We start from the raw sequence: 13,056 nt of genomic DNA, 5'->3' as shown, positions 1-13,056 counted from the left end.
TACTGCTTTTAATATTCTTTCTTTATTTTGTGCATTTGGTGTTTTGAGTATTATGTGACAGGAGGTGTTTTCTGGTCCAATCTATTTGGAGTTCTGTAGGCTTCTTGTATGCTTATGGGCATCTCTTTCTTTAGGTTAGGGAAGTTTTCTTCTATGATTTTGTTGAAGATATTTACTGGTCCTTTGAGCTGGGAGTCTTCACTCTCTTCTACACCTATTATCCTTAGGTTTGATCTTCTCATTGAGTCCTGGATTTCCTGTATGTTTTGGACTTTAGCTTTTTCCACTTTACATTATCTTTGACAGTTGAGTCTATGATTTCTATGGAATCTTCTGCTCCTGAGATTCTCTCTTCTATCTCTTGTATTCTGTTGGTGATGCTTGTATCTACGGCTCCTTGCCTCTTCCTTTGGTTTTCTATATCTCAGGGTTGTTTCCATGTGTTCTTTCTTGATTGCTTTTATTTCCATTTTTAATTCTGTCAACTGTTTGATTGTGTTTTCCTGGAATTCTTTCAGGGATTTTTGTGAATCCTCTTTGTAGGCTTCTAATTGTTTATTTATGTTTTCCTGCATTTCTCTAAGGGAGTTCTTCATGTCTTTCTTAAAGTCCTCCAGCATCATGATCAAATATGATTTTGAAACTAGATCTTGCTTTTCTGGTGTGTTTGGATATTCCATGTTTGCTTTGGTGGGAGAATTGGGCTCCGATGATGCCATGTAATCTTGGTTTCTGTTGCTTGAGTTCCTGTGCTCTCCTCTCGCCATCAGATTAGCTCTAGTGTTACTTTGTTCTGCTATTTCTGACAGTGGCTAGACTGTCTTATAAGCCTGTGTGTCAGGAGTGCTGTAGACCTGTTTTCCTGTTTTCTTTCAGCCAGTTATGGGAACAGAGTATTCTGCTTTCGGGCGTGTAGTTTTTCCTCTCTACAGGTCTTCAGCTGTTCCTGTGGGCCTGTGCCTTGAGTTTACCAGGCAGGTCCCTTGGACAGAAAAGTTGGTCTTACCTGTGGTCCCGAGGCTCAAGTTTGCTCTTGGGGTGTTGCTTATGAGCTCTCCGTGGGGGCAGCAACCAGGAGGACTGGCGCCACTCTCTCTGGGAGCCCCCGTGCACCAGAGTCCCAGATGGCGTTTGGTGTTTTACTCTGGAGTCAGAGATGTGGGCAGAGTGTAGTCTTTTCTGGTTTCCTAGGCCTTTTGCCTCTCTGAAGGTTTAACTCTCCCTCCCATGGGATTTGGGTGCAGAGAACTGTTTATTCGATCGGTCCCTTCAAGTTCCGGAGGTGTCTCAGACGCAGCGGACCTGCTGCTCCTGGGCCCTCATCTATGGGAACCCAGAGGCCTTATACAGTTTCCTCTTGGGCCAGGGATGCGGGCCGGGGTGGGCAGTGTTGGTGGTCTCTTCCGCTCTGCAGTCTTAGGAGTGCCCACCTGTCCAGGCAGTGAGCTCTCTCTTTCACGGGGTTTGCAAGCAGTGAGCTGGAGGCAGGGAGCACGAGATTGGGACTCCTGCTAAAAACCCAGTAGTCAGAATTATAATTCTGCAATTTGGAAAAATATTTGGATGCCTGCAGTACCTCAAACATTTATTTTAGAAAGATGTGAAGATGGAGAGTTAAACTGGCCTGTACTGAGTCCTTCAAATAACTCGGCATGACCACAATTGCTAATTCTGTGAATCTCACTATTTGCCTAACATCTGTCACTGTTCCTTAAACAGTGTTCTCTCTCTCTCTCTCTCTCTCTCTCTCTCTCTCTCTCTCTCTCTCTCTCGATTTATTTATTTTATGAATATGACTACACTGTAGCTGTCTTCAGACACACCAGAAGAGGGCCTCAGATCCCATTAGGGATGGTTGTGAGCCACCATGTGGTTTCTGGGAATTGAACTCAGGACCTCTGGAAGAGCATTTAGTGCTCTTAACCTCTGAGACATCTATCAAGTCCCACAGTGTGTTCTCAATAGATGCTTGGTATATAGGTTTTAAGGTTTAAGGTAAATAGGTTTATGCCTACCTACATCAAATCGTAAATGAAGAGCACTATTGAATGGGTTCTTGCCTATGGTTTTACCCATGTATTGCTGACAAAGTAATTAATTATATGATAATTTGATCATAATATTGTTGATACAAAGTATTTAAGTTTTATTTAATAAACAATAAGACTCTAATCATAGTCTATATGTCAGAGAATTTCAAATGTATGTATTACAATTCTACTTCCACTGCTAAGACAACTTATCTTCATTCTCTAGCATGAATTTTTATTTCTATATTAGTACTGTTTTGTATTTATACTTTTAAAAAGACAAATAAATGAAATATTTGAGGAGGGGAAAGGTGCTTGACAATGGCAATGGAACAAACATTGAGTCGCCATGTTAGCCTTTCATGATACACAGATAAATCAGTATGTGTGACGAGCAGTCAGGGCAGACAGTAAAAGGCTTTGTAATATTCTTCCTTTAACATTTATTTATTTCATAATAAAATGATCTTTTGTCTGCACATTGTCTGGAGATCTTTTCTCCTCATTTTATCTCATTGAGATGAGATTCCTTCATTCTGGCTGTAGTACAAAGCTTTGTATTCTATAAGCATTCACTCAATTATACATATTGGTACCCATTGTCCTCATTGAAAGTCTTAATCAAGAAAGTGTAGTCTGAATATAAAAATCATTTGGCTCCAGAGATCTTTTCTTTTATATAGCCATTTATGTAGAAATCTAGATTTGTGAAGAATGTAGTTTAGTATAAACTTCATTTGATTTGTTGATTTCTTTTTAAGATGTTAGCACTGGGTTTCTAAGAAGACAGTCCCGTGTGTACATAGCTTGCTGTGCATAAGACCAGGACTCAGATCCTTAGCACATGAATAAAACTGGGTCATGTTCAGGGAGTTAGTATGCCTCATAACAATAAAATATCAAAGCAAAGACAGGAGGACAAAGTACTAGACAGACAGGAGGACAGCATTCACTCCGTTTACAATTCAAAATCAGTTCTGAACATTCTCAAGCAATAACATTTCACTGAGTCTAAACAAAACTACCAAAGGGGGAAGATTTCATGTTGTCATATGCTTAAGCAACTATTAAAATATGAATTCATAATTCTACACTAATAAATTAAATACTTACATATTTGAGTAAACGGGAGAAGAAAAGATATTGGGGGGCGGAGCACAACTCTGTGACCCTAAGCATCAGGAAAAGAAAACTGTAATTTATATTCATCTTCAGTAACTTTTAGAATGCCAATACCACTTTCGAATACCTGTTGTCACTTATAACTGACTAGTTTACAGGCTTTTAAGAACATTTCATAGCAATTTCCAAAGTCCTTAGTGTACAATTTAGTATACAATAAAATCTCAGCTCCTGCCGATCTCTGCAACACCTTGTGATACCTAGTCTTGGTATGTATTCTATGACCTATAGACTTAGAATATAACTTAATATCCTACTGTAATGGTCTCTCGATGCAATTAGACTTGCTATGTCCATTTCCTTTTGGAAAATTGTATTTACACTTCTTATATTGTAAGGTTTTGCTGAGTCTTTGTTAAAATATCTAATCATTCATTTATCGGAGCTGGAGAGAGGACTCATTAGGTAAGTGCACATGCTGCTCTTATAGAGAGCCCAAGTTCAGTTGCTAGAAACCCTGTAGAGCAGCTTACAAAGGTGTACAAATCCTTCTCTAGATGATCTGGTATCAACCTTTATATTTTTCAGGCACCTGCACTTGTGCACATGCACACAGATATACACACAAATATGTTTTAAAAATGAAATAGATTTATTAAATATTAAAAACTAAAAACTTATAATTACTATTAAGTTATATATTCTGTGTGTGTGTGTGTGTGTGTGTGTGTGTGTGTGTGTTTGCATGTTTGGGAGAAGAAACTGAGATTAATAATGCATAGAGGAAAGTCATGCATGGTGGCATGTGTTTATGAACTCTGTGCTAGGGAGATAGACTAAGATGGATCCCCCGAAATTTCTGGAGAGACTGCTTAGCCTATTTCTTGCCTTCTAGGCTACTGAGAATCCCTGATTAAAAAGAAAAAAAATATGTTGCCTGATGTATGATATGCAAAAATAGTAGTTCCTATGGCTTCCACATGAGACTTACATACAAATGTGGATTTGTACATATGAGCACATACTCTCACACGCATGTGTACCTGCATATATGTAAATGTACACACTCTCCTACATGAACACCTGTCCCCAACACAAAATTAAAAGTACCATAAAGAGTGTTCAAGAACAATAATCATCACAATCACATTGGTTCATGGGCAGCAAGGAATTACTGAACCAGTTCCTCAAGCCTGATATGAAGAAAATTTAAACTCCAGTCCTATTTCAATATCAGTATTTTATTAGAGGACAAAAATGTACTTAGAGAAAAATTCTGTTGTTGATAAGTAGATAAAGAACATTGGTATATAGAGTTAACCAAGGTCTCATTAAGAGGCAGGGCCCTCTGAGGATCAAGCCTATGCATCTGAAGGCTCTTCACATAAAATAGCATAGAATTTGCACACAACCTAGCTATACCTTATGCACATGTTCTCCAGATACTTTATAGATTACTAAAAGATAAATAATAACACTATATTGCGTAAATATTTGCTGTTCTCTTTTGTTTACAGAATAGTAGCACAATAAAAGTACACACACATCTAGCACTGACATATACCGTGTACAACTAACTATGTGGATTTGCAAATGCAAGATATGCTGTTACGGACAATTTTGTGTACACTGAAAAGTGGGTATTAGTGTGAAAGCAGGATCACAAAAATTTTAATGACATTCTTAGCAGGAAAAATATAAAGGAAAAGGAACAGGCCATTTGAAACTGTGCCCATAAATTTGAAGGCCATTATATTAAATGAAAGAAGTCAAAAGTGCAGACAAGAAACTGTCATGTGTCTTCCCTTATATGTGAAATATGGATTGTCAAACCCATAACAAGAGTTATACGGGAATGAATAAAAGGGATATGGAGAGATATTGGTTGCAGTTTTGCATTTTGTAAAATTAGCAAATATTACAGATCTACTATGTACTATGTATGTTGCTATCAGCCCTTTGCTATATACTTAACTGTTAGGAGAGAAGACCTTCAGAGTTTTAGCCAGGCACATATGCAAACATATACACACAGCTGTAACTGAGGTGAGGGACATGTCGTGTGGCTTGTGTGTTTGTCAGGAGTATTTCCTCCACTACGGAGGAAAAGCTCAGGATACTAGTCCTGGCTAGTTTTACCTTCTATAATCTGTACTTTGTACAGACCTAGCAGAAACCTAGCATTGATTCATTAGTCGGCAAAAGTTTGGAATGGGCATAATAAGCAGCAGGTGAAAGAATGTTTTCATAGCTGCATAGTGCATTGCTAACGTTTACCTGGTTCTCCAACATAGCTTGATTTCTTGCTTGGTCTTCCATTCCAATCACTTTGCATCTTCTACATAAAGAACAAGAGAGATTTCTCCACATTTTACCATCAATTCCTATTTCTATGTTTACATTTCAAAAATATAATGTTAAATTTCTTAAAACCTCCATTTATAAGAAATATTCATGTTTTGTACTTACGTTATTATCTACCCGTTATTATTAAGATGTTATATGTTGTCATTAAAATGAACATTTATCAAAACTGTCCACAATACCATTCACACATCTGATGATGTTCCAACTTTGATGCTCAGCCTATAGTTGTACTCATGTATAATACAGGAACATTACCTAATTTAATGAATTTTTACACAATTGGAAGTGGCATCAGGGGTGAAAAGTGAAGGTTTAGATGGTTAGTAATTAGCGGTAGTGCAGGATATTATTGAAAAAAGCAGTTCAGTGTTACTGAAAAAGAAAGGGCATGCACCCTTCACCACTGACTGTGAGTTTCCATTCTTTCCTGTGGACTAAATCTGCTTGCAAAATATCACGATAATAGGTGTCTTCATTTTTCAATATTTGAAATGGGAGTGCAGTCACTGAGAAAAATGCCTGACAATTTTAGACTTTTTCACAGTATGCTGGAGAACAATTAAACTTCTTGTCATAAATTTGTTATCTGTGAACAGCTGCTACCCCTTTGGGATTAATATGGAGAGGCAATAGAATATGTAACAGAGAGGTCAGTGATACAGTTTACCTATATGACTTCTGTATACTGAGGTAGATTGTCTCCTTATCCTTTACTTAGAGGTTATCTAGATATAATACAGTAGTATTTTCATTGTGAAGTCTGGAATTTTGAAATAATCAACATTCACAATATATTATCATGCCACTTTTCATTCCCAATCCCATGAACAAAATTGATGAATGCCCTTCTGTCTCTTGTTCCTCATAATGTTTTGAAAATGTACAAAACAAAGATGTGTACTGCAATGTATGTAAAGAGCATTTTATCAGGTTTGTGTCATTTCTTTAATGTTAGAGGATTTAAAATATAGTAAACAAACAGACTATTCCAGCAGTTGAAAATGCCATGATTGTTAACGCACATTTAACAGGGCTAGTGGCATAGCACAATAGTGAACTATTAAAAAATAGAATTAAATATTTATTCATAATAAATTGTATCACAGACACATAAAATCTGTGTAGTCAATACATTTCAGATATTCTGGATTATTTTATATCAAGTTTTATGCATTCTATATCACATAAAATGTTATTTTCTACTTAATATGAAGAATTCATTTGGAGAGAGTCTATTAAATTGTTAGTGTACTGAAAATTGATAAAAATGTAAACTCCTTAGCATAGTGAATCAGTTAATATTATGCTAATATTGGAGCTAATGGTATTGATTTTATTCCTAAGATAACAGGCTGACTAGTTATAGATAGTATTTATTTTATATGTATTGGCTGTACTATACTGATTGATCAATATTGATAAGTTTCCATTAGCAAATACCCAATTACTGGTGAAAAGTGCTAAATCAGCATTATTATCAGAATATCAAGGAAGCCCAACTGATAAATCTGAGGGCTGAATATACAAAATAAACATTAAACCTTGCAGATTATATTTAGGTATACTGAACATGAGGTATTGCATTTTTTTTATCTTTATTAACTTGAGTATTTTTTTTTCTGGAGCTGAGAACCGAACCCAGGGTCTTGAGCTTGCTAGGAAAGTGCTCTACCACTGAACTAGATCCCCAACCCCAAATTGAGTATTTCTTATTTACAATTCGATTGTTATTTCCCTTCCCGGTTTCCAGGCCAACATCCCCCTAACCCCTCCTCCTCCCCTTCTATATGGGCTTCCCCTCCCCATCCTCCCCCAACTACCACCCCTCCCCCCAACAATCACATTCACTGGGGGTTCAGTCTTGGCAGGACCAAGGGCTTCCCCTTCCACTGGTGATCTTACTAGGCTATTTATTCCTACCTATGAGGTTGGAGCCCAGGGTCAGTCCATGTATAGTCTTTGGGTAGTGGCTTAGTCACTGGGAGCTCTGGTTGGTTGGCATTGTTGTACATATGGGGTCTCGAGCCCCTTCAAGCTCTTCCAGTCCTTTCTCTGATTCCTTCAAGGGGGTCACATTCTCAGTTCAGTGGTTTGCTGCTGGCATTTACCTATGTATTTGCTGTATTCTGGCTGTGTCTCTCAGGAGAGATCTACATCCGGTTCCTGTCAGCCTGCACTTTTTTGCTTCATCCATCTTATCTAATTGGGTGGCTGTATATGTATGGGTCACATGTGGGGCAATCCCTTAGTGGGTGTTCCTTCTGCCTCTGTTCTAAACTTTGCATCCCTATTCCCTCCCAAGGGTATTCTTGTTCCCCTTTTAAAGAAAAAGTGAAACATTCGCATTTTGGTCATCCTTCTTGAGTTTCATGTGTTCTAGGGTAATTCAAGCATTTGGGCTAGTAGCCACTTATCAATGAGTGCATACCATGTGTTTTTTTCTGTGATTGGGTTACCTCACTCAGGATGATATTTTCCAGTTCCAACCATTTCCCTATGAATTTCATAAAGTCATTGTTTTTGATAGCTGAGTAATATTCCATTGTGTAGATGTACCACATTTTCTATATCCATTCCTCTGTTGAAGGGCATCTGGGTTCTTTCCAGCTTCTGGCTATTATAAATGAGGCTGCTATGAACATAGTGGAGCACGTGTCTTTGTTATATGTTGGGACATCTTTTGGGACATACCAAGAGAGGTATAGCTGGGTCCTCAGGTAGTTCAATATCCAATTTTCTGAGGAACCTCCAGACTGATTTCCAGAATGGTTGTACCAGTCTGCAATCCCACCAACAACGGAGGAGTGTTCCTCTTTCTCCACATCCTCACCAGCATTTGCTGTCACCTGAGTTTTTTATCTTAGCCATTCTCTCTGTTGTGACGTGAAATCTCGGGGTTGTTTTGATTTGCATTTCCCTTATGACTAAAGATGTTGAGCATTTCTTTAGGTGTTTCTCAGCCATTTGGCATTCCTCAGCTGTGAATTCTTTGTTTAGCTCCGAACCCTATTTTTAATAGGGTTATTTGTCTCCCTGCAGTCTAACTTCTTGAGTTCTTTGTATATTTTGGATATAAGCTCTCTATCTGTTGTAGGAGGTATTGCATTTTTACTATGGTATAACAAATTTAATGGGGCAAAGTTATACTGTAAGGTTAAAGGATAGCATTTTCATGTATTAAAATGTCCATAAGATATCTCCTTTCATCTGACTGAATTTAGAGTAAATTAAATATACATACCTCTTCTTTATGATGTATCAAAGATGTCTGTGAAAGCCTAGCATTCTTTGTGGGTGACTCTTGAGCTGAAATAACTGAGTCTCTAGTTGATGTAGTTCCAGGGACTAGAGAGATAAGAGATAGCTTTAATATGAAAGCACTGTAGTGTTAAGGTGAGTCATAACTTGAAGGCTTGCTCTAGCATTCTACTCAGTAAGCTGCTACCCTGACTAGAAAAATCATTATTAGCAATTTATTTAAGTTAAAGAAGCTGCTTCAAGAATAACAAATCTTTTTTGGATGTTTGCTCCCAAAGAAAAATCTGAAATCCTTATCTCAGTCTCATGAAAGGTACAGGGCCTATTTGCAGAATGGATTAATTTTATTCACTCTGCAGTGACAACTTACAGCTCGTCCAAAGGCATAAGCAAAGCTGTATTTAGAACTTATTAGGCAAAAGGCATGAAAGCTATAAAAAAGCTGCTTTTTTTACACAGCAAGATATACAGTCAATAAAAAGAAGTAGATGGAGGAAGGAAGGGTTCTGTAATAATAAAGAAAAACATGACTTTCAAAGGTATACAATGGAGTAACTATGTACTTCGTACCAGAATCATCAGTACTGTTCACAGTCTTACCTCTTTCATCACTTAGTTTTTTCGTTATTCCATTTCTCTATATGGCAAAATATTAAAGAGAAAAGTATTCGTAAGTAACAATACTTTTGGAAGAGATTCTGTCTTCTGTCAGATAACCAAATGAATCCAAATCCTTTTCTACCCCTATGCCCTTAGTCTGTGATAAAAAGCATACCAGACATGGTAAATATCATTAACTTCCTATGATACCTTTCACTATCTCCAATTTTGTTCAAAACCGAATAGAGAGCTTACTGTTCTTCTACTCTGTACTTTATTTAAACCACTGTGTGTGTGTGTGTGTGTGTGTGTGTGTGTGTGTGTGAAGTCATTCTATTGGATACAGAAGATTAAAATTCTTCTAATTCAAACCCTATGTGGTACTATATAATGTTTATTTAAAATACTCCTTAGAGCGAGAACCAGAGTAACAATTAGTCCCTACAGATTAGTGTAACTTCCAGAAGACTAGGCCTCACTAGAAGGCGTGTTCTTGAGATGAGCGCATGTCGTAATCACCTTTGTATTTCTAGGTACCCAGTTTTCTTAACTTCCCATGTTTGGCTCATCCCAGAACTCAGTGACCAAGCTGAGATTTGATTGCGTATGCTACCAGTAAATAGCGACGCCATCATCAGAATGGATAATGGCCTTCAGATTTGTTCCTCCAAGTTTTACACTATATCAATAATCAAGCTTAATTGACTTCTTCTTGCTCCAGAGATGAATCATTTTCCCTTGCACGAATTCATCTCCCCTAATGAATCAATACTGTTAGTAAAGGAGAACACATGCAAATAAAATTGAAGCTGATGAAATGATATACTTTTGAAACAGTTTACCTTTTGCTCTGAACTGCTGTTTTGTACGTCTGCCGGATAAGCAACTGAGGATCCTGACACTTTTGTAACATTCTTTGAACTACTCTGGGACTGATTGACAGTGGATGATACTTGTCCTAGGAGTACATGAGAAAGAAATCTTTTCTATTTGTCCATTTTATTAAGTGCAAAAAAATTATCTTCTTAAACTAATCTCTAAAATATTCATGAAATAACAATCTCTCTGAAAGAGGTATAACTGAAGCATCGTTCACTCAATCATGTGTTGCGATTATTCATATACGTGCTCCTCTACATCACATCATTGCAATCAATCCATTTTTCTTTTTCTTTTTCTATTGTATATTTTCTTTATTTACATTAAAAATGTTATCCCCTTTCCCAGTGTCCCCTCCATCTTTCAAGTCCCAAGGGTAACTTTTAAGATAAGTTTGTGCTTTCAGAAATTATACCTGAATTCATTCCTACAATGTGTGTACTTTTCCTTTGTCTTTGTTTTGAGGGAATAACATGATTTATTTTATGCAACATAATGCTGTGACATGTATCAAGTTGGTCCTTTTTTAATTGTATACCTGGCACTTTGTATTTTATCATTAGTTCATGGACATCTCTGCTGTTCTCAACGCCAGCCATTTCTGAAATTCACTTCCGAAAATTTTGTGTGTGTGTGTGTGTGTGTGTGTGTGTGTGTGTGTGTGTGTGTGTGTGTATTTCAGGCACTTATCCAAAACTAAGAGTGTAGTTGGAAAGGATTTTCCTCTGCTTGGTACTTTGCTGTATGGTCTAGAAACGTTAGAGAGCAAAGCCTTTTAATTTTGTGCCATCACGTTTATTAATTCTTGTTAACTTACCGCCTTGTTTATGCTTATTTCTTTAAATCTTTTCCCTATTTTTCACCTAACAGTTTCAGATTATTTGACATTATTTGATGTTGAAATTGACTTTTATATAAGAAATTGGGATCTATTTTATACTGGTACATATACAGCCTTCCCAGATTCATTTGCTGAAGATAGTGTTTTTGTTTGTTTCTTCATTCTTTTTTTTTTTGTTTGTCATTGTTGTTGTTGTTGATTGGGATTGGGTTATTTGGGGGTGGGGTTTGTTTTTGTTTTGTTTATTTTTGTTTTGTGGCATAGTTGTCAAAACCAAATGTCTATCTGATAGTGTAGCAGTGTAGAGAGGGTCCTTTGAACCTTTGAATTTATTCCATTATTCTACATGTCTTTTCTTTCTTTCTTTCTTTCTTTTTTTGTAACCATACCATGTTATTTTTGTTACTGTGTCTGTCTTAAGTTTCTACTGCTCAGGATTGTTTTGAATATTCAAGATCTTTTGTGTTTGCATTTGAATTTAGAGATTATTTTATTTATCTTAAGAATTGCATAAGAATTTAGATAAGCATTGTATTAAACTTGTGGATTGTGTTTTAAAGAATAGCAATTTCTACAATATTAATTATGCTAATCCACAACGTAAAAGCACTTTCAATATTCTTTAATCTTCAATTTCTTCAGTATTTTAAAGTTTTCACTATGGAGTTTTTCTTCATTATGCTTACATGCAGATAATTTTAAGCTATTACAAATGATATTGTTCCCTTGTATTCTCTCTCAGCATGTTTCGTGTTAATAGTAGGAGAATATTAGTCTCCTGGAGAAAGTATGATGACTATGCATCCTTCTACATTCTCCAAATGTTCAAAGGTTCAAGAGCTTGTAGTTATAGCCTTATTGTCTTCTTATACATAGGATCACAGGACTACAAAGATTCATCATGCGACTTCTTTCCTTACCATTTATATCCTTTTAATTTCCTTATCTTTTCTTATTGCTTTAGGTAAGATTCCAAGCCTAGTATGTATAAAAGGGTTTAAAATGTAGACAGCCATGTTTTGTACTTCATTTTAGTGGGAAAGCTTTGAGGTTTGAACTTAGTACCCTGTTAGATACATATTTGTCACACATAGCCATTTTATGATGAGACAGGTTCTTTATATTCCTAATTTCTTCATAACTTTCTCCATGAGGAGAGGAGGGATTTCTGTCAAAAATCATAGTTTTATATATTGGAAAATCATGAATTTTTGTTCTTGAGTCAGTTTATACGATGTTACATTTGAAATAAAATCATAATGAAGCCTAATATTTCATAATCAACATATAGAAATAAGGCACAAATAAACCAAAACAAAAAATTAATTGGAGTTTATTCAAAGAGGGAAGGAAAAGGCATAACAACCTGTTTATTATTTTGATCAACAGAGATTCAAACTAAATTGAAAAGTTTTATGATACTTGATACTATTGAAAAATTTATAAATGCTTAATGAAATCAAATTATGAATTATTAGTATATATGGTATGATAATGATATTTTGGTCCCAATTACTAAAAAAGTTACTTATTTTAAAATGCATATTGAAACCTTGATGATGATGTTATAGGTGGAATGGGCTTCAGAATAATTTGGCAACAGATAAAGACAGATAAAATTCCGTATGCCTTTTTGAAAATTGTAGTCAAAGGCTTTATTATCACCTCCTACTGGGTTTTGTTTGCATTTGGATTATTTACTAGGAAATGTGTAAAAGCCCTTACAGTTATAAAAGTATTTACTAAAAAAATTCAGCACTGATTTTGAATAGCAATGCACAGAAAAAGGAGGTATGGGATGTGGAACAGTTGTGGGGTGGACCAGGAGGGGAATAAAATCTGAAGTGTAAGAATTAATTAATTAATTAAAAAGCAGATAGAGATAAAATAATACGTGCCACAAAAGTATTAAAGCAAAAGCAATGGTGCCAAGCATGAAAAACAATGTATATTTTCTCT

General features: G+C 36.1%; 1 protein-coding gene across 2 annotated transcripts in view; it reads right to left on the bottom strand.

Moving 5' to 3' along the window:
• Fsip2 (fibrous sheath-interacting protein 2) overlaps positions 1 to 13,056 on the bottom strand; it is a 70,539-nt gene that overhangs the window by 41,412 nt on the left and 16,071 nt on the right. For both annotated transcript variants that reach the window (XM_039106443.2, XM_039106444.2), the window contains 5 exons: positions 10,220 to 10,335; positions 9,378 to 9,414; positions 8,761 to 8,864; positions 5,430 to 5,490; positions 3,144 to 3,201 (listed from right to left, as the gene is read on the bottom strand). In XM_039106443.2, coding sequence (XP_038962371.1) covers positions 3,144 to 3,201; positions 5,430 to 5,490; positions 8,761 to 8,864; positions 9,378 to 9,414; positions 10,220 to 10,335 — 376 coding nt within the window. The remainder of the gene's footprint in view (positions 1 to 3,143; positions 3,202 to 5,429; positions 5,491 to 8,760; positions 8,865 to 9,377; positions 9,415 to 10,219; positions 10,336 to 13,056) is intronic.

Source organism: Rattus norvegicus, chromosome 3 (assembly GCF_036323735.1).
Source record: "Rattus norvegicus strain BN/NHsdMcwi chromosome 3, GRCr8, whole genome shotgun sequence".
NCBI lineage: Eukaryota > Metazoa > Chordata > Mammalia > Rodentia > Muridae > Rattus > Rattus norvegicus.
This window is presented reverse-complemented; position numbering and strand designations above follow the sequence as displayed.